This window comes from Notolepis coatsorum (genome assembly GCF_963971535.1).
Source record: "Notolepis coatsorum genome assembly, chromosome: 10".
Lineage (NCBI taxonomy): Eukaryota > Metazoa > Chordata > Actinopteri > Aulopiformes > Paralepididae > Notolepis > Notolepis coatsorum.
Genome location: NC_140174.1, coordinates 122,414,465 through 122,434,464, shown reverse-complemented (window position 1 = coordinate 122,434,464; position 20,000 = coordinate 122,414,465). Strand labels below are relative to the sequence as shown.

At 40.7% G+C, this 20,000-nt stretch overlaps 1 protein-coding gene across 1 annotated transcript in view; it reads right to left on the bottom strand.

Annotated features, from left to right (window-relative positions):
* Positions 1-20,000, bottom strand: part of ipo11 (importin 11) — a 577,792-nt gene that overhangs the window by 307,151 nt on the left and 250,641 nt on the right. Inside the window, exon 19 of the mRNA XM_084323169.1 lies at positions 265-341. Within this exon, the coding sequence (XP_084179295.1) occupies positions 265-341 (77 nt within the window). The remainder of the gene's footprint in view (positions 1-264; positions 342-20,000) is intronic.

Here is a 20,000-nt window from a genome sequence, read left to right as displayed (position 1 = left end):
ACATGGTCTACACTCCACACAGTCAACATGGTCTACACTCCACACAGTCAACATGGTCTACACTCCACACAGTCAACATGGTCTACACTCCACACAGTCAACATGGTCTACACTCCACACAGTCAACACGCCACACAGTCAACACAGTCTGCATGGCGCACGGCACTGCACACATGAATGTCAGGTGGCTTCACACATGTCACCATTGATGTTGTGTAAATAAACAGACATAGTGCACACTCAATCACACACAAATGAACTCACCCAGCAAGGCAGACATATTGTGGAAGATTCTCAGTAGCTCAGGAGTGATGGCTGGGCTGTGTTCTAATGTTACCAACCTGAGAGAGAGAGAGAGAGAGAGAGAGAGAGAGAGCGAGAGAGCGAGAGAGCGAGAGAGAGAGAGAGAGAGCGAGAGAGCGAGAGAGCGAGAGAGCGAGAGAGAGAGAGAGAGAGAGAGAGAGAGAGAGAGAGCGAGAGAGAGAGAGAGAGAGAGAGAGAGAGAGAGAGAGATGTGTTATTATTACAATGTAATACTCTCATATGCAATTTTCAATTAATATCATAAACAACATAATGATTTTTTTTTTTTTTTTTTTAAGCGTTTATCGCTTTTTCTGGTCAAGCATGACCGACAGAAACAGGTTGAATGGGATGTAGAGTAGGGGAAGACACTGAGAAAATACGGCGGATCCGGGAATCGAACTCGTGTACCCCAGATCCGTGACGAGCACGGTTGTCCCCGACGCCAAAATAGCGCCGAGATACGCGGTGAGCTACGGGAGCTCCCCAACATAATGAATATTAACATAATCTTTTGTGGACTGAAGGAATGAGTCAGCATTAATAGTTTAAAATGCAGATAATTTATTAAAACATATATATTTAGTGTAGGGCTGTCCCGAATACCATTTTACAGGCTTTGAATACTCCTTGGTGTTTCCTAACGAGTATTCGAATACTCTCTCAAAAACACTGTTAAAAACACACAAATCATGAGTGTTGGCTACCATTCTGTTCTATCCAGTAGCAACCCGAGACCGTCACCGTCAAATTGCGTTGGCAACATGCATTCTGAATCACCGTTGTACTACCAGTATGCTTTTGTGTGTATAGACAGTTGTGTGTGAGACTAGGATAAGTGGGGTCGGGACACACACACTCGAGTCTTGACTTTAGGCACATAGTGGACATTTACGGATATAGCGTAGAACATTTGCGCATATTGCTGCGGTCAAAATGTTTTAATAAAAGTTAAGATGTATGTAGTACCTACTTACTGGTCACAGGAGTCTTTAATAACGTTTGGATGGTAATCTATTTTGTGAATAAATTTGTTGAAACAACATATTTGTTGGTAGATGACTCCTTATAAACACTGCTATCTAACGTTAGCAAGCGTTATACGTTATACATAGGCACTCTTTCTTGTCCTCACTGTTCCTATAGTTTTGTTTTTAATTAGTGACTGATGATTTTATCTAAATTATTTTATTCTACTTTTTTATCTGGTTTCACAGTTTTTTAACCCTTTAATCGTCGTTGACGCTTTTCAGCGTCATTCCCCGCCATGCTTATTCTGCCGATGACGCTGTACAGCGTCATTGATATCAATATTTCAAAAATCTGTGATCGAAATAATATTTCTCCCCCGGAGACATTATATCTACTGGTGAGACCCTATCAACTCTCTAACGGTTCAAGAGCGCCATCTGGTGGCCGATCGGCCACTCGCCCAAACAGGAAGTCATGCGGATGAAGTGGTGCTCACCCATATTTCGTCCGGGCACTCGCTATCATTAGCAGGACTCCATCTTGACACAATGCATGGCGATCGGTTACCAATAACTCGGTAAACAACATGATTTGGACGTATATACTATTATACAATCTGGAAATGGATCGGATATTTCGACATCCCATAATAGAAACATTTTTGTTCCACGCTCATCTCCCAACGGCGCGAGGAAGCTACGGTGAGTTTCAGCGTTATTTTTTTATTTCTTCGATACTAACTGCTCTGATGATCATATCACCCACACTAGATGAATGATATAACGTTGCCCACGGAATTATAAACGATCAGATCATACGTAGTAACTCCTAGAACCACGTCCAGTTGAAATTTTTTATATCGCACAGATTCCTACCAAACTGTATTTGATCATCAATATAATGCATTTGGGGCTATAAATCAAGTTCTGGAGAAAGCTGCAGAAAACGATAAAAACATACTTATACTTTAGACCGTATTTTAGTATGAATATGTGAATGAAAAAGTATAACGTTGATACACCCTGAACAATAGATATAGGACTTTGAATGGGCCATGGTAATGTCAATTGAGCAATACAATTTAAAAAGTTATAGCCCTGCAAAGAAGGGGAACTTCTCCATGTTAAATAGGGCTGGCGAGGGATGGTAAATTATGAATTTAACCCCGGCGATCAAAGGGTTAACTGCTGTCTGTCGTTGTTGTTGTTGTCATTTATTTCTGATTTTGTTTTTGCTTTTGTTTTTATATACTAAGCTGTAGTGTAAAGCACCCTGTGCATTCGTGCTGTGAAGGGTGCTATATAAATAAAAGTCATTCATTCATTCATTCATTCATAGCTCGACCTGTGTAACGTTAAGTAACTTGTGTTCCGCTGGGAAAGACCGTTCATCACTGCATACATTGAAGTAAGCAGTGCATGGATTTAGAATTTACATAAAAACAAGAGGGAAGAACTTGAAGGGAGAAATTAGATTTTTGAATTTTTTTTTATAATACCGGTACATATTTTTTTTAACGTCAGGTCATATAGGTGAGACTGTGCTGAAAAGAATGATACCAAACATACCATGGTAAAAAAAATAGCTTAGACTTTTTTTTAGGTTTAGGTTTTATTTATTTATTTATTTTACTGAAATTCGAATTCGAACTTGTCTACAATTCTGCAACGAATTTCGAATTAGATTTTTTGTTCAAGTGACAGCCCTAACACACACACACACACACACACACATCACGTATAGAAGTGACTGCTGACAACAGAAGCTATTTCTTTTATGTGATGCACCGATGTGAAAATTGTGGCCGATACCGATAACCGATATTAATATTGCTGTTCTGGCCGATACCGATATTTACAGATGTCGATATCTCTGTATAGAAAACACTTTTTTATGATAATCAAATAAAGAGCTATTTTCCAAACCGCATTTTTTTAATTTTTTTTTACTTTTGTAACTTATTTTCAGAAATGACTGATATTTTGAAACTATTTAAGGCCAAAGCGGCCTATTTAAGGCCTTAACGGCCCATATCGGCCCTATCTTGATATCGGACCGATACCGATGTGTAAAAAAACTGCCATATCGGCCGATATTATATCGGCGGCCGATATATCGTGCATCACTAAAAGTTGGCTTCCAATTTTTTTACATGGCATAGTGGCTGAGTAGCCTCCGTAATTTACCAGCCAAAGAGGAAATCTACATGCCATTGGGGCTTGGCGGGTATTCATTTTGTTCCCTGTATATCTATCAGTCACTGTTACATGGATCTATCAGTCCCTGTTACATGGATCTATCAGTCCCTGTTACATGGATATATCAGTCCCTGTTACATGGATCTATCAGTCCCTGTTACATGGATCTATCAGTCACTGTTACATGGATCTATCAGTCACTGTTACATGGATCTATCAGTCACATACATGTATCTATCAGGATCTATTAGGGGTGGGAATCACCAGAGGCCTCACGATACGATATTATCAAGATACTTAAGTCACGATACGACAGTATTGAGATTCAAAATACAGTATATTGCGATATGCTGAGTATTGTGATATTAGTATTGCGATATATTGCGATGCATTACCTTTTTTCAACTGCAAAGTAAAACTTTGTCAACATGTTTTATCTAATAAAATAAAGTTTTCAGTCTGTTCATCTCACTTCAATCATTTGTATTGCAGAACATGGGATTTTCTCAAGCAGACAGATGTCAACACTGTAATCTGTGTTGCATGTACCTGACAAACTGAACTGTTTGTATTACAGTGATATTCCAACTTAACTGAATGCACACGTGTGTGTGTGTGTGTGTGTGTGTGTGTGTGTGTGTGGACTACTGTACTATTATAGGTATTGAAATGAACAATGCAACTTCCGTATAAAAAAATAAGTATAGCGATACTATACTGTATCGATATTTCCCCCTACCACTAGTATATATCAGTCCCTGTTACATGGATCTATCAGTCCCTGTTACATGATCTATCAGTCACTGTTACATGGATCTATCAGTCACTGTTACATGATCTATCAGTCCCTGTTACATGATCTATCAGTCACTGTTACATGGATCTATCAGTCACTGTTACATGGATCTATCAGTCACTGTTACATGGATCTATCAGTCCCTGTTACATGGATCTATCAGTCACGGTTACATGTATCTATCAGTCACTGTTACATGGATCTATCAGTCCCTGTTACATGGATCTCTCAGTCACTGTCACATGGATCTAGCAGTCACTGTTACATGTATATATATATATATATATATATATATATATTAGAGGTGGGCATAGATTAATTTTTTTAATCTAGATTAATCTATCTGCAATCCTGGATTTAATCTAGATTAAAATGGCTCAAAAAAAAAAAATCTGCCGAAGGCATTCAAAATATGTGTGTTCTACCCAAATAATGACCAGAAGTAAGTCCTTACTTTTTCTTTCCTCCTTATGTTTCTCAGGCCAGGTGGCCCATTACACCATGAGCCCATCTCCCGTTTCCAAAATGCATTACAGACTGTTTGAAAAAGCTGTTTTGCTATGATAATTGGTAATGAAATATCAAAATAATGTTCAATAAGATGTACTTGTGTTTAATAAGTTGTTTTATTCAGAGGTTAACACAAATAAATAATATTACCAGTACAGTACAGTATCTAGCACTCTCAGGAGCAAAACAGAAAAAATCATTTCAAACTTGAACTATGTGACATGGCTTGAATCAACTGCTCCAGTGGAGTTGCTCAGTGGCCAATGGTGTCAACTGTGGTTGTACTGGGCAGCTCCCAGGTGTGAATGGAACTGTGTGAATGTGAAGCAGGGCGTTCCTGAAAAAGAGCATCTGTGCTCAGCGAACCTACCCTGGGTAAATAAAGGTAAAAAAAAAAAAATGTAAAAAAAAAAAAAAAAGAAAATTAGATTAATGCGTTAATTATATTATCGCGCGATACTAGTATAGCGTTAACGCAGCACGTTAACGCCGTTAACGGCCCAGCTCCAATATATATATATATATATATTGCTGCGTTAATTGCTGCGTTAACGCTATACTAGTATTGCGCGATAATATAATTAACGCATTAATCTAAAAAAAGAAATAAAAAATAGATTTTTTTTTTTTTTTTTTACATTTTTTTTTTTTTACCTTTATTTACCCAGGGTAGGTTCGCTGAGCACAGATGCTCTTTTTCAGGAACGCCCTGCTTCACATTCACACAGTTCCATTCACACCTGGGAGCTGCCCAGTACAACCACAGTTGACACCATTGGCCACTGAGCAACTCCACTGGAGCAGTTGATTCAAGCCATGTCACATAGTTCAAGTTTGAAATGATTCTTTCTGTTTTGCTCCTGAGAGTGTGCTAGATACTGTACTGTACTGGTAATATTATTTATTTGTGTTAACTTCTGAATAAAACAACTTATTAAACACAAGTACATCTTATTGAACATTATTTTGATATTTCATTACCAATTATCATAGCAAAACAGCTTTTTCAAACAGTCTGTAATGCATTTTGGAAACGGGAGATGGGCTCATGGTGTAATGGGCCACCTGGCCTGAGAAACATAAGGAGGAAAGAAAAAGTAAGGACTTACTTCTGGTCATTATTTGGGTAGAACACACATATTTTGAATGCCTTCGGCAGTTTTTTTTTTTTTTTTTGAGCCATTTTAATCTAGATTAATCTAGATTAAATCCAGGATTGCAGATAGATTAATCTAGATTAAAAAATTTAATCTATGCCCACCTCTAATATATATATATATATATATATATATATCACACAGGACTGATTGTTTACACTGTTGTTACCATGTGTTCCATTTCAGACAGATAACAGATGATTTACTAACAACAGAGAGATGGATTGAGAGAGAGCAAAAAGGAGAGACAGAGGGAACAGGTGGAGAACAAATGAGAAAGTAGAGGCAAGGAGAACATTTGTGATAGAGTGAGCAGGCAGAGAACGAGAGACAGGTGTGAGGGGGAGCAAGTAGGGAAGAAACGAGTGAGCAAGCAGAGAACGAGAGATAGACAGCTGTTCAGAGGGAGAAATGGAGAAAGAGAAAACATCAGATGTGCATGGATCAGAGAGAGAGAGAGAGAGAGAGAGAGAGCATCAGATGTGCATGGATCAGAGAGAGAGAGAGAGAGAGCGAGCGAGAGCGAGAGAGAGAGCGAGAGCGAGAGCGAGAGCGAGAGAGAGAGCGAGAGAGAGCGAGAGCGAGAGAGAGAGAAAAAAGAAAGAAAGATAGGGTAGCGGCTAAGCAGATTAATTAGATGTAATGCAGCAGAAAAACAACAGTATCAAAACTATGAATGCTCAGACCGTGAGATTCTGACATAATAAGTGACATTGCTGCCAAGACACTAGAATCTCTTCTCGTCAGTGAGGCTGGGCTGCCAAAGACAAGACACTAGAATCTCTTCCTGTCAGTGAGGCTGGGCTGCCAAACACAACACTCTAGAATCTCTTCCTGTCAGTGAGGCTGGGCTGCCAAACACAACACTCTAGAATCTCTTCTCGTCAGTGAGGCTGGGCTGCCAAACACAACACTCTAGAATACACACATACACACTCACTTTAAATAAACATGCACCGTAACACCCACTTTACTCACTTTAACACACTTTATATTAATTGGTAAAGAGATTTGCACTACAATTCATACCCCATTGCACCTTACCCTAAATTGTACCTCATCCCATTTCTGCATTGTACTGTATACTGTAACGTCACAGTGACCAAATGCGTCCACATTTTTATAGGATTCTATCACATTTTCATAACAATAGCTAATATAACTTACCCTGCGCCATTGAGGTTTCTTACAAATTAACGATGTTTTATTTGTCCTTTATATGCGGATAACATTCAAATCTTAAATTGTACCATTATGTTCCCGTTTAGATAACAAACATAATGCTAATGATGCACTTTTGTTAAGATAATTGGGTGACCATTCTCGATCACTGTACTCAGGTCCCATTAATAGTTTAACGCTGTTCAGATCGCGTCAAAGAATAGACGCGTCCCAGTGACCTGTGCTAAAGGTCTTGGGAATTGTATTCATTTTGTAGTTTTCACATTTTCACCTTTTAATTTTAAACCAATGCTGCCATCTACTGACAACAGAAAGTGTTTTGTAAGTTATAGTATAACGTCAACTTGAGACCCGCACTTCCGTAAACACCGTCGCCCAAAACACATTCTAGAGATTCCCACTTTTTACTGGTACATAGGTTCATATCTAATAGTCTTTAGATGACTAAATATAGATGAATACTCATGAAATTTGATATATATATTCTAAAATAAGTATAATTTCACTTCATCTACCTGTCGACATGAAATTCCCAAACGCTGACGGTAAAAAAAGCCTGGATGTCGCGCAAAATGGGGCGTGACCGAATTTGGTCCAAGACAATAAGAGTGACTGAGATTGGTCTACGTTCTGTTAACTCACTGTTACTCTTTTTCTTTACTATGTATTGTATATTGTACATATGTATATTGACTGAACACTTTTTGTTTATGTACTTTTGACTTTCTATTTTATACTTTTTATCTATTTTATCTAGCACACTCCCGGGAGCTCATACAGAAAAAAAGCATTTCATGGACAAGTATTCTGTATTTTACTATGACAACTAATGAAGAAACTCGAAACTAGAATAGTTTACTGTCAGTGAGGCTAGGCTGCCAAACACAACCCAGCTGGCACCACGCTGTGAGATGACCTGAACCAGTTGTCGGTACTTAGTGAGAGAGGCTTCCTCCAGGCTGCAGAGGTGATATTCCACCAGTCAGTCCCCCCGGTTCAAAACACCCTCCGTTTAACATTGTGCTGCAAACTGGGCCTCAGGGGACGCAGTTTGTCCTGCAGTAACTGCTTTTTAATATGTTGTAAACAAGATACGACTGCTGCCGATAATGATGATCATGTATTAATTTATTAAGTTATTACCTAAACATAAAAAAAACTCTGAGTCACATTCAATTCATCACGGCAGCAGCACCCGGTAAACAGACAGACTTGCCGTTAGGATTTGCAGAAGTTGGACCATTTCAACAACTTTGGGGTAAGTGGATTTTATGTTTAAGCAAATATCAAATGTTTCTGAGCAAGTAAAATAAAAATGACACAATGTACCGTCGCTCGGGAGATCTACAGTTAATTTGCCCTGGCTGTGATATGAAACGAGCAAAGTGTAGCAGTACATAATACAGCCAGGAACCAGCTAACATTACACACCCTGAGCTAGCATCACCTCCAACACATTATACACTCTGAGCTAGCATCACATCAACACATTACACACCCTGAGCTAGCATCACATCAACACATTACACACCCTGAGCTAGCATCACCTCAACACATTATACACTCTGAGCTAGCATCACATCAACACATTACACACCCTGAGCTAATAATAATAATGATAATGACTTGGATTTATATAGCGCTCTTCATGAGACCCAGAGCGCTTCACAGAGTCCATTATTCGTTCATACACAGTCATACTGGTGGTGGTAAGCTACAATTGCAGCCAGAGCTGCCCTGAGGCAGACTCACGGAAGCGTGGCGAATAATCAACGCCTACGGCCCCTCCGACCACCACCAACATTCATTCACATGCATACACATTCATACGAGGCAAGTAGGTTAAGTGTCTTGCCCAAGGACACAACGGCAGTGGGATGGACATGGGCTTGAGCGGGATTCGAACCACCAACCCTTGGATCATTGGACAACCCGCTCTACCCCTGAGCCACGCCGCCCCACAGCTAGCATCACATCAACACATTACACACCCTGAGCTAGCATCACCTCAACACATTATACACTCTGAGCTAGCATCACATCAACACATTACACACCCTGAGCTAGCATCACCTCAACACATTATACACCCTGAGCTAGCATCACATCAACACATTATACACTCTGAGCTAGCATCACATCAACACATTACACACCCTGAGCTAGCATCACATCAACACATTACACACTCTGAGCTAGCATCACCTCAACACATTACACACCCTGAGCTAGCATCACATCAACACATTACACACTCTGAGCTAGCATCACATCAACACATTATACACTCTGAGCTAGCATCACATCAACACATTACACACCCTGAGCTAGCATCACATCAACACATTACACACCCTGAGCTAGCATCACATCAACACATTATACACTCTGAGCTAGCATCACCTCAACACATTATACACCCTAAGCTAGCATCACATCAACACATTACACACCCTGAGCTAGCATCACATCAACACATTATACACCCTGAGCTAGCATCACCTCAACACATTATACACCCTGAGCTAGCATCACATCAACACATTACACACTCTGAGCTAGCATCACCTCAACACATTATACACTCTGAGCTAGCATCACATCAACACATTACACACCCTGAGCTAGCATCACATCAACACATTACACACTGAGCTAGCATCACCTCAACACATTATACACTCTGAGCTAGCATCACATCAACACATTACACACCCTGAGCTAGCATCACATCAACACATTACACACTCTGAGCTAGCATCACCTCAACACATTACACACCCTGAGCTAGCATCACATCAACACATTATACACTCTGAGCTAGCATCACCTCAACACATTATACACTCTGAGCTAGCATCACCTCAACACATTACACACCCTGAGCTAGCATCACATCAACACATTATACACTCTGAGCTAGCATCACATCAACACATTATACACTCTGAGCTAGCATCACCTCAACACATTATACACCCTGAGCTAGCATCACCTCAACACATTATACACCCTGAGCTAGCATCACATCAACACATTACACACTCTGAGCTAGCATCACATCAACACATTACACACCCTGAGCTAGCATCACATCAACACATTACACACCCTGAGCTAGCATCACCTCAACACATTACACACTCTGAGCTAGCATCACATCAACACATTATACACTCTGAGCTAGCATCACCTCAACACATTATACACCCTGAGCTAGCATCACCTCAACACATTATACACCCTGAGCTAGCATCACCTCAACACATTACACACCCTGAGCTAGCATCACATCAACACATTATACACTCTGAGCTAGCATCACCTCAACACATTATACACCCTGAGCTAGCATCACCTCAACACATTACACACCCTGAGCTAGCATCACCTCAACACATTATACACTCTGAGCTAGCATCACCTCAACACATTATACACTCTGAGCTAGCATCACCTCAACACATTACACACCCTGAGCTAGCATCACCTCAACACATTATACACTCTGAGCTAGCATCACCTCAACACATTATACACTCTGAGCTAGCATCACCTCCAACACATTATACACTCTGAGCTAGCATCACATCAACACATTATACACTCTGAGCTAGCATCACATCAACACATTATACACTCTGAGCTAGCATCACCTCCAACACATTATACACTCTGAGCTAGCATCACATCAACACATTACACACCCTGAGCTAGCATCACATCAACACATTACACACCCTGAGCTAGCATCACATCAACACATTACACACCCTGAGCTAGCATCACATCAACACATTACACACTCTGAGCTAGCATCACATCAACACATTACACACCCTGAGCTAGCATCACATCAACACATTATACACTCTGAGCTAGCATCACATCAACACATTACACACCCTGAGCTAGCATCACATCAACACATTACACACCCTGAGATAGCATCACATCAACACATTATACACCCTGAGCTAGCATCACCTCCAACACATTATACACTCTGAGCTAGCATCACCTCAACACATTATACACCCTGAGCTAGCATCACCTCAACACATTATACACCCTGAGCTAGCATCACCTCAACACATTACACACTCTGAGCTAGCATCACATCAACACATTACACACCCTGAGCTAGCATCACCTCAACACATTACACACCCTGAGCTAGCATCACCTCAACACATTACACACCCTGAGCTAGCATCACCTCAACACATTATACACTCTGAGCTAGCATCACATCAACACATTATACACCCTGAGCTAGCATCACCTCAACACATTATACACTCTGAGCTAGCATCACATCAACACATTATACACTCTGAGCTAGCATCACATCAACACATTACACACTCTGAGCTAGCATCACCTCAACACATTATACACTCTGAGCTAGCATCACATCAACACATTATACACCCTGAGCTAGCATCACCTCAACACATTATACACTCTGAGCTAGCATCACATCAACACATTACACACCCTGAGCTAGCATCACATCAACACATTACACACCCTGAGCTAGCATCACCTCAACACATTATACACTCTGAGCTAGCATCACCTCAACACATTACACACTCTGAGCTAGCATCACATCAACACATTACACACCCTGAGCTAGCATCACATCAACACATTATACACCCTGAGCTAGCATCACCTCAACACATTATACACTCTGAGCTAGCATCACATCAACACATTACACACTCTGAGCTAGCATCACATCAACACATTACACACCCTGAGCTAGCATCACATCAACACATTATACACTCTGAGGTAGCATCACCTCAACACATTACACACCCTGAGCTAGCATCACCTCAACACATTATACACCCTGAGCTAGCATCACATCAACACATTACACACCCTGAGCTAGCATCACATCAACACATTATACACCCTGAGCTAGCATCACATCAACACATTATACACCCTGAGCTAGCATCACCTCAACACATTACACACCCTGAGCTAGCATCACATCAACACATTACACACCCTGAGCTAGCATCACCTCAACACATTACACACTCTGAGCTAGCATCACATCAACACATTATACACTCTGAGCTAGCATCACATCAACACATTACACACCCTGAGCTAGCATCACCTCAACACATTATACACTCTGAGCTAGCATCACCTCAACACATTACACACCCTGAGCTAGCATCACCTCAACACATTATACACTCTGAGCTAGCATCACATCAACACATTGCACACCCTGAGCTAGCATCACATCAACACATTACACACTCTGAGCTAGCATCACATCAACACATTATACACTCTGAGCTAGCATCACATCAACACATTACACACCCTGAGCTAGCATCACATCAACACATTACACACTCTGAGCTAGCATCACATCAACACATTATACACTCTGAGCTAGCATCACATCAACACATTATACACTCTGAGCTAGCATCACATCAACACATTACACACCCTGAGCTAGCATCACATCAACACATTATACACCCTGAGCTAGCATCACCTCAACACATTATACACTCTGAGCTAGCATCACCTCAACACATTACACACTCTGAGCTAGCATCACCTCAACACATTACACACCCTGAGCTAGCATCACATCAACACATTATACACTCTGAGCTAGCATCACATCAACACATTACACACCCTGAGCTAGCATCACATCAACACATTACACACCCTGAGCTAGCATCACCTCAACACATTATACACTCTGAGCTAGCATCACCTCAACACATTATACACTCTGAGCTAGCATCACCTCAACACATTACACACTCTGAGCTAGCATCACCTCAACACATTATACACCCTGAGCTAGCATCACATCAACACATTATACACTCTGAGCTAGCATCACATCAACACATTACACACCATGAGCTAGCATCACCTCAACACATTATACACTCTGAGCTAGCATCACCTCAACACATTACACACCCTGAGCTAGCATCACATCCAGGGTTTCCGTTAGAATTTTTTTTTGCAGGTCTGAGTGTCCGGTAGATTTCAATCTACCGGACAAATGGGATAAATTCCGGTCAGAGTTTATTGAGCTTAAAAACAATTGATAGGCCTATATAAAGAATGACATCATCAAGGCATTTATAATATTTTAACTTAAAACTAGACTACTTTTGCGTATATACAGTCATTAATATATTCCAAATAAAATAAGTCCCTCGAGACTGCGTGCTGCTGCCGACTTGAGGTGTCGGTGGGCAGTCTGCCCACCTTAATAAACAGCAGTCTGTTATAATCACATTTTTATGAGCTAACGAATTCCGTTATATTGGACATTTGTATTAATTATATCAAGCGAAGAACTGAGAAATTTGGCAGAGAGACGGCAACATTATCGTGGGTTTGCGCCGTGATGTATATCTCCACCTCCCAACGACTTGGTGCTGCTTCTCATAATGTCCGGTGAAAATAATTCCCTCTAAGCACAATTTGATTATTTGAATTGTATTAAAATAGGCTAAAATTAAATAGCCTATGCGATGAACGAAACAATCATTACATTTGTCGTTGCTTCACCAAGCAGCCGGTCAATGACATCCTGTGTCAGCGAGCTGGCAGCTGATATATTTACGTGAAGCATGGAGCAGAGCAGACAGAGCAGAGCAGCGGTGTCAGCAGCGCCCCCACCCAACAGCTGAATTGCCAATGGCTGAATTGGAGTACTGCACCCTGCCAAGCCATGCTTCACGTAAATATATCAGCTGCCAGCTCGCTGACACAGGATGTCATTGACCGGCTGCTTGGTGAAGCAACGACAAATGTAATGATTGTTTCGTTCATCGCATAGGCTATTTAATTTTAGCCTATTTTAATACAATTCAAATAATCTAATTGTGTTTAGAGGGAATTATTTTCACCGGACATTATGACCGGAGAGATTAGATATGTCGGACTTCACCAGATTTTGCCGGTCAAATACCGGTAATTACCGGCTAACGGAAACGCTGATCACATCAACACATTATACACTCTGAGCTAGCATCACATCAACACATTACACACCCTGAGCTAGCATCACATCAACACATTACACACCCTGAGCTAGCATCACCTCAACACATTACACACCCCGAGCTAGCATCACATCAACACATTACACACCCTGAGCTAGCATCACCTCAACACATTACACACCCTGAGCTAGCATCACATCAACACATTACACACCCTGAGCTAGCATCACCTCAACACATTACACACCCTGAGCTAGCATCACATCAACACATTACACACCCTGAGCTAGCATCACATCAACACATTATACACTCTGAGCTAGCATCACATCAACACATTACACACCCTGAGCTAGCATCACATCAACACATTATACACCCTGAGCTAGCATCACATCAACACATTACACACTCTGAGCTAGCATCACATCAACACATTATACACTCTGAGCTAGCATCACCCTCACTACATTTTGTGTGTATTACTAATGTGTGTATTGCATTTGTGCATGGGTTTTAAGTTTAATTTTTTGCCTATTAGCCTACACATTCTCATTTTGTATCTTTAAAAATTGATATGTATTGTATGTTTTAGTTCATTGCTTTGTTTTTTATTTCTATCTATAGCATCTGTGAAAGTAGCTTATTTGCTATATACTAAATCCTTGTTTTTATCTTTTGTATAAACTGTTATACTGTTAAACCGTAACTGTTGTATGTACAGTATGATGTTGTGTGGACCCCAGGAAGACTAGCTGGGAGCCATGGCACCAGCTAATGGGGATCCTTAATTAAAAACAAAAACATTACACAGCCAGGTGGTGAGAGACATTCAACTGCTGGGTCTGCAGGGATGATGATGTTGTTGTTGTTGTTGTTGGTGTTGTTGTTGTTGTTGTTGTTGTTGTTGTTGTTGTTGTTGTTGTTGTTGTTGTCAGCTAGTATTGACTATTGTGTGGAGTGCGATGGAATCACAGCTTCTAGCATCATTGAGTTCTGTGTGTGAACTACTGCATGCAAATTGAACTGGGATGCAATTTACATGTCTGGCATATTTTCTGATTGCATCCGCTTTCCTTGTTGTGCTGTGCGTGTCTGTGTGTGTCTGTGTCTTGTGTGTTGTGTGGTGTGTGTGTGTGTGTGTGTGTGTGTGTGTGTGTGTGTGTGTGTGTGTGTGTGTGTGTGTGTGTGTGTGTGTGTGTGTGGACAAACAGAGGCCCATGTCAGCAAAACAAGGTCACTAAAACAATGACATTGTGACAGCTTCCTCAGCCCCATGGACAGCACCCATCAACAAATGAGACTACAGCAGTGTGCAACACAGGGGACTAGGGGAAATGCATCGATCCTAATGTGATGATTCAACTGCATCGATTTGAAAATTTTAGAATTGATGAGCAGGTTGGCACCTTGCATGGTTGCCTCCGCCGTCGGTGTGTGAATGCGTGAGTGAATGGGTAAATGTGAGTAACAAATTGTAAAGCGCTTTGGATAAAAGTGCTATATAAAAAAGCAGCCATTTACCATTTATAATCTAAATAAAAAAGTGTTTTTTTGTGTTTTCTTTTTTTTGTGTGTACCGGTATTGTTTTTATTGACCTATAGTCCATTCATGCTGAGTGAATCAGTTCCCCCAGCCACATTTGTGTATTCAACATTTTTGGGGGAATTGTTTATTGTTTATTGTTTAAAAAGGATCCCCATTAGCTGTCACCTAAGTGGCGAGCTAGTCTTCCTGGGGTCCACATAGAAAGACAACACAAAACACAAAACATAACAACATAAGATACATATGACAATCACAATTAACAATGATAATCTAAAAACAGTAAAACATTGTAGACATCATTATCTAAAAACATTGTAACATTGTCTAAAAACAGTAAAACATTGTAGACATCATTATCTAAAAACATTGTAACATTGTCTAAAAACAGTAAAACATTGTAGACATCATTATCAACATCAGAATATTTTGCTCACATATTTAAGTAGTGCATTCTCAGGTGGTATTTGAAAGACACTTTACTATTCAATTTACTTATGTTCAGTGGGCAGTTATTCCAATGATTGATGGCACGATAAACAACAGTCCTCTTTAAAGCATTTGATTTTGGACGTGGTAAGGTAACATAATCTGTCCATCATCAGCTGACCTAGTAAAATAAGAATGAACCTGACTGCATCTGACAATTTGTTTGTATAAGAAAACAGGTTGAGACGAAAAGACAGTGTTCCTGAAAAATTTAACTGTGTTGAAAACCAGCCTATTCTCTACCGTTAACCATGAGAGTTGCCGGTGCATAGTGATGGTGTTTGTTCTCATGGAACAATGTAAAACTAACCTTGCAGCTCTGTTCTGGGCAGTTTGCAATTTCTTTAGTTGACCTTTGGATGCAGAGGACCATACTGGTGCACAATAATCTAGGTGACATAAAATTAAAGATTTCGCCACCTGTCCCACAATATATGTAGGGACATAAGAAAGACATTTCCTCACCATGGAGATACCACTCCCCATCTTCTTCACTACTAATTAACTGATTAATCAGAGAGAATTAATCGAATCGAAGTCAAATGAAGATATTTCATGATGCATTGAATCGTTGCCTGAAGAATCGTAATCGAATCTAATCGTTGTGAGGTCGAATCGTTACACCCCTACAGGGGACATTATCTCCAGCACCATGGACAGCACCCATCTTACTACTTATTGCACTATTTTACTATGTGTATTCTATATTACCTTTTTTTTTTATTATTGTCTATATTTTAAACTGAATCAAACCATAAACAAGGTGGCCTGTTGGGATGTTAGATACTAATGTGAAAAACTGTGATTCTAGATGTCTGCACTTTATGTGCTCATTTTATGCCCGTCTTTTTTCTGTTGTGAAGCACTTTGAGCTACAGTTTCTGTATGAAAGGTGCTATACAAATAAAGTTTATTATTATTATTATTATTATTATTATTATTACAGCAGTGTGCAACACAGGGGACATTATCTTTAGCACTATGGACATCACTCAGCGTGCCACACAGAGAGCATTGTATGCAATCAGCAGCTCACTCTTGTTTATATTCTGTTATTGTTCTATAGTCTACACGAGTGCGGCTCCCATGAATATTTCATAGAACATTTCCCAACTCGTGAGATTTTGACAAAGGCAATTTTCGCCGTTTAAATGTTTAAATCACACCACTGATGTGTCGTTTATATTCAGAGTGCTGTTGTCCTATACTCTACGAGATACATTTCAGAACTCATAACCTTTTTGCAAAAGTCCGTTTTCACCAGTTTGCTTTGCCGTCGCAATGTTTACATCACACCACTAATGTGTTGTTTATATTCACCACTTTTTCTGCTGTGTCCTATAATCTACAAGGTGAATACAATTTCCTAACTCGTGTAACCATTTGGAAAGTCCATTTCCATCGTTTGCTTTGCTCTTGCGATGTTTACATCACGCTGCTAAAAGGATAGTGAGGCCTCCCAAGGTGCCGTCCATGTGTCCCTGAATGGACTCTCCTCGGTCATTTAGCTCTGTCTACGTTTCAAGTTTCTTTATTAGTTGTCATAGTAAAATACAGAATGCTTTTCCATGAAATGCTTTTTTTCTGTATGAGCTCCTGAGAGTGTGCTAGATAAAATAGATAAAAAGTATAAAATAGAAAAAGTCAAAAGTACGTGAACAAAAAGTGTTCAGTCAATCAATATACATATATACAATATACAATACAGAGTAAAAAGAGTAACACAGGGCTCCAGGGTGCGCCTGTTTTGGTCGCATTTTGCGACCAAATCTCAGTGCCGTGCGACTGGATGTTTTCCCTTGTCGCACTGGTGCTCCCAGCTCCCAGCAGGTCTGTCTGTCTGTGTGTATGTGTGTGTGTATCGTTTTTTCCCCCCGTGGCCATGTGCGTTCTGATTTTTTTTTAATATCTGCCTTTGATTGGCTATAACACGTGCATTATGCAAAGACCAGCCCCGATCTGGCTCTGATTGGCTCTGATCATCACCCTTCCATTATAATTCGCTGAATGAAGGGATAAACAAAAAAGCCATGTGACATCAACTTTCCGAATTGAAAATAAAAAACACAGCGTATCATACTGGTTCATAATACAACGTTTCCGAATAGACGTTTGGATTAAACAAAGTGTATGCAGTGATGCTTTCCCAGCAGAACACAAGCTGCTTAACGTTACACAGGTATGTTATACACGTTAATTAAGCTATGTAACGTTAAACCGCAGCCCTTTAGCTTTAGCTAACGTTAAGATAGCAGGAGCCGTCGGCCAACAAAGCTGCTTCAACAAATGTATTCACACAATGGATTATCGGGGGGGGCAGGTGGCGCACGGAGATTACGTTAGTCACCAACACCGGGAGACACTAGGATTCGCCTGTTCGAATCCAGCTCCCGGCGTTTGCTATCAGCTTGGCTGGCCTCTCACACTGATACAATTGGCTGTATCAGGGGGTGGGAAAGCTGAAGGGTGGGTCCTGGGCGTTGTGGACAGCGACCCCTACAGTTCGGTCGGGGCGCCTGCTCAGCGAGGGTTGGAACTGAGGAGAGATAGTGTGGCCTCCCACACGCTACACTCTCCCCGGTGAGAACCTGCGCGGCCAGGTTGGCCTGCCCCAGGCTGCACATGCGTCGGAGGAAAGCATGTGACAGTCTCCGGTCTCCCGGACCAACAGTAGGGGAAAGTACGCAACAACCAGGAAGGGTGGGATGGGAGAAAAATCGGGAAAAAGGAGGGGAAGAAAGATAAATGAATTACACAATGGATTATCATTCAAATGTTATTCAAGCCTTCCGTGACCAGTAAGTAGGTACATCTACTACTCAACCGCAGCGATGTGCGCTATGTGCTTAAACTTTGCTAGTCAAGACTCGACAGTATGCTTACGCTGGGTTGAGGCGCGGGCGGTAGTGGCCATTTTTCAAAATAAAATACCCGAAAGACTATTAGTATAGGGAGGTGTAGTGGTTACTTCCTGGTCTATAGGGAGGTGCAGTGGTTACTTCCTGGTCTATAGGGAGGTGTAGTGGTTACTTCCTGGTATATAGGGAGGTGTAGTGGTTACTTCCTGGTCTATAGGGAGGTGTAGTGGTTACTTCCTGGTCTATAGGGGGGTGTAGTGGTTACATGATTGCTGTTTCCGGCCGGTCCATCATCTTGAAAACACAATGTATTTGCCCATTGCCCATTTCTAAATTGTCTCCTTTAAAACAAATAAAGCATCAACATTTGCATGGTGTACCTTTCTGTGCTTATTCATCCACAATCTATAGCTCAACATGAAAATATTCACAATTAATTGTAAAAAGAACTCATTTTGTGCAAAAATGGAAAGCTTTCCAAATGTTCATGAGGTAGAATTGTTACAATAGCCGATAATCCATTTTCCCAAAGATAAATCCCTATACGGGAGGACCTCGCAGGCGGTCCAAAGTGACGTCAGACTACACCTCCCTATTTAGGAGCCAATTGTTTGCATGATTAAAAACGATGGTTCGAACATCCGTTCGAAAAACCCTGGCGAATGTTCGAATCCCAAAAACAGGCTTGGGACAGCTCTAACTGGAGCTGAGCTGAATGTGTTCAAATAGACATAAAAAGGTGAAGGATTGGACTTTGCGAGCTAACTGTAATACAATGTTATTTTTTACAATAATTTACATTAACATCTTAACACTTTGGCGGCCAAAGTCCCGCGGCGATTTATAGTCCAGAGGACCGAGCGTCGTCAACAAACCGTTGTACTTTCTAACAGCTATATATATACTTTATAGTATTGCTATCTGTCCATTCTCATTGTCACTTGAGTGCATAAACCGTGCCTTCATA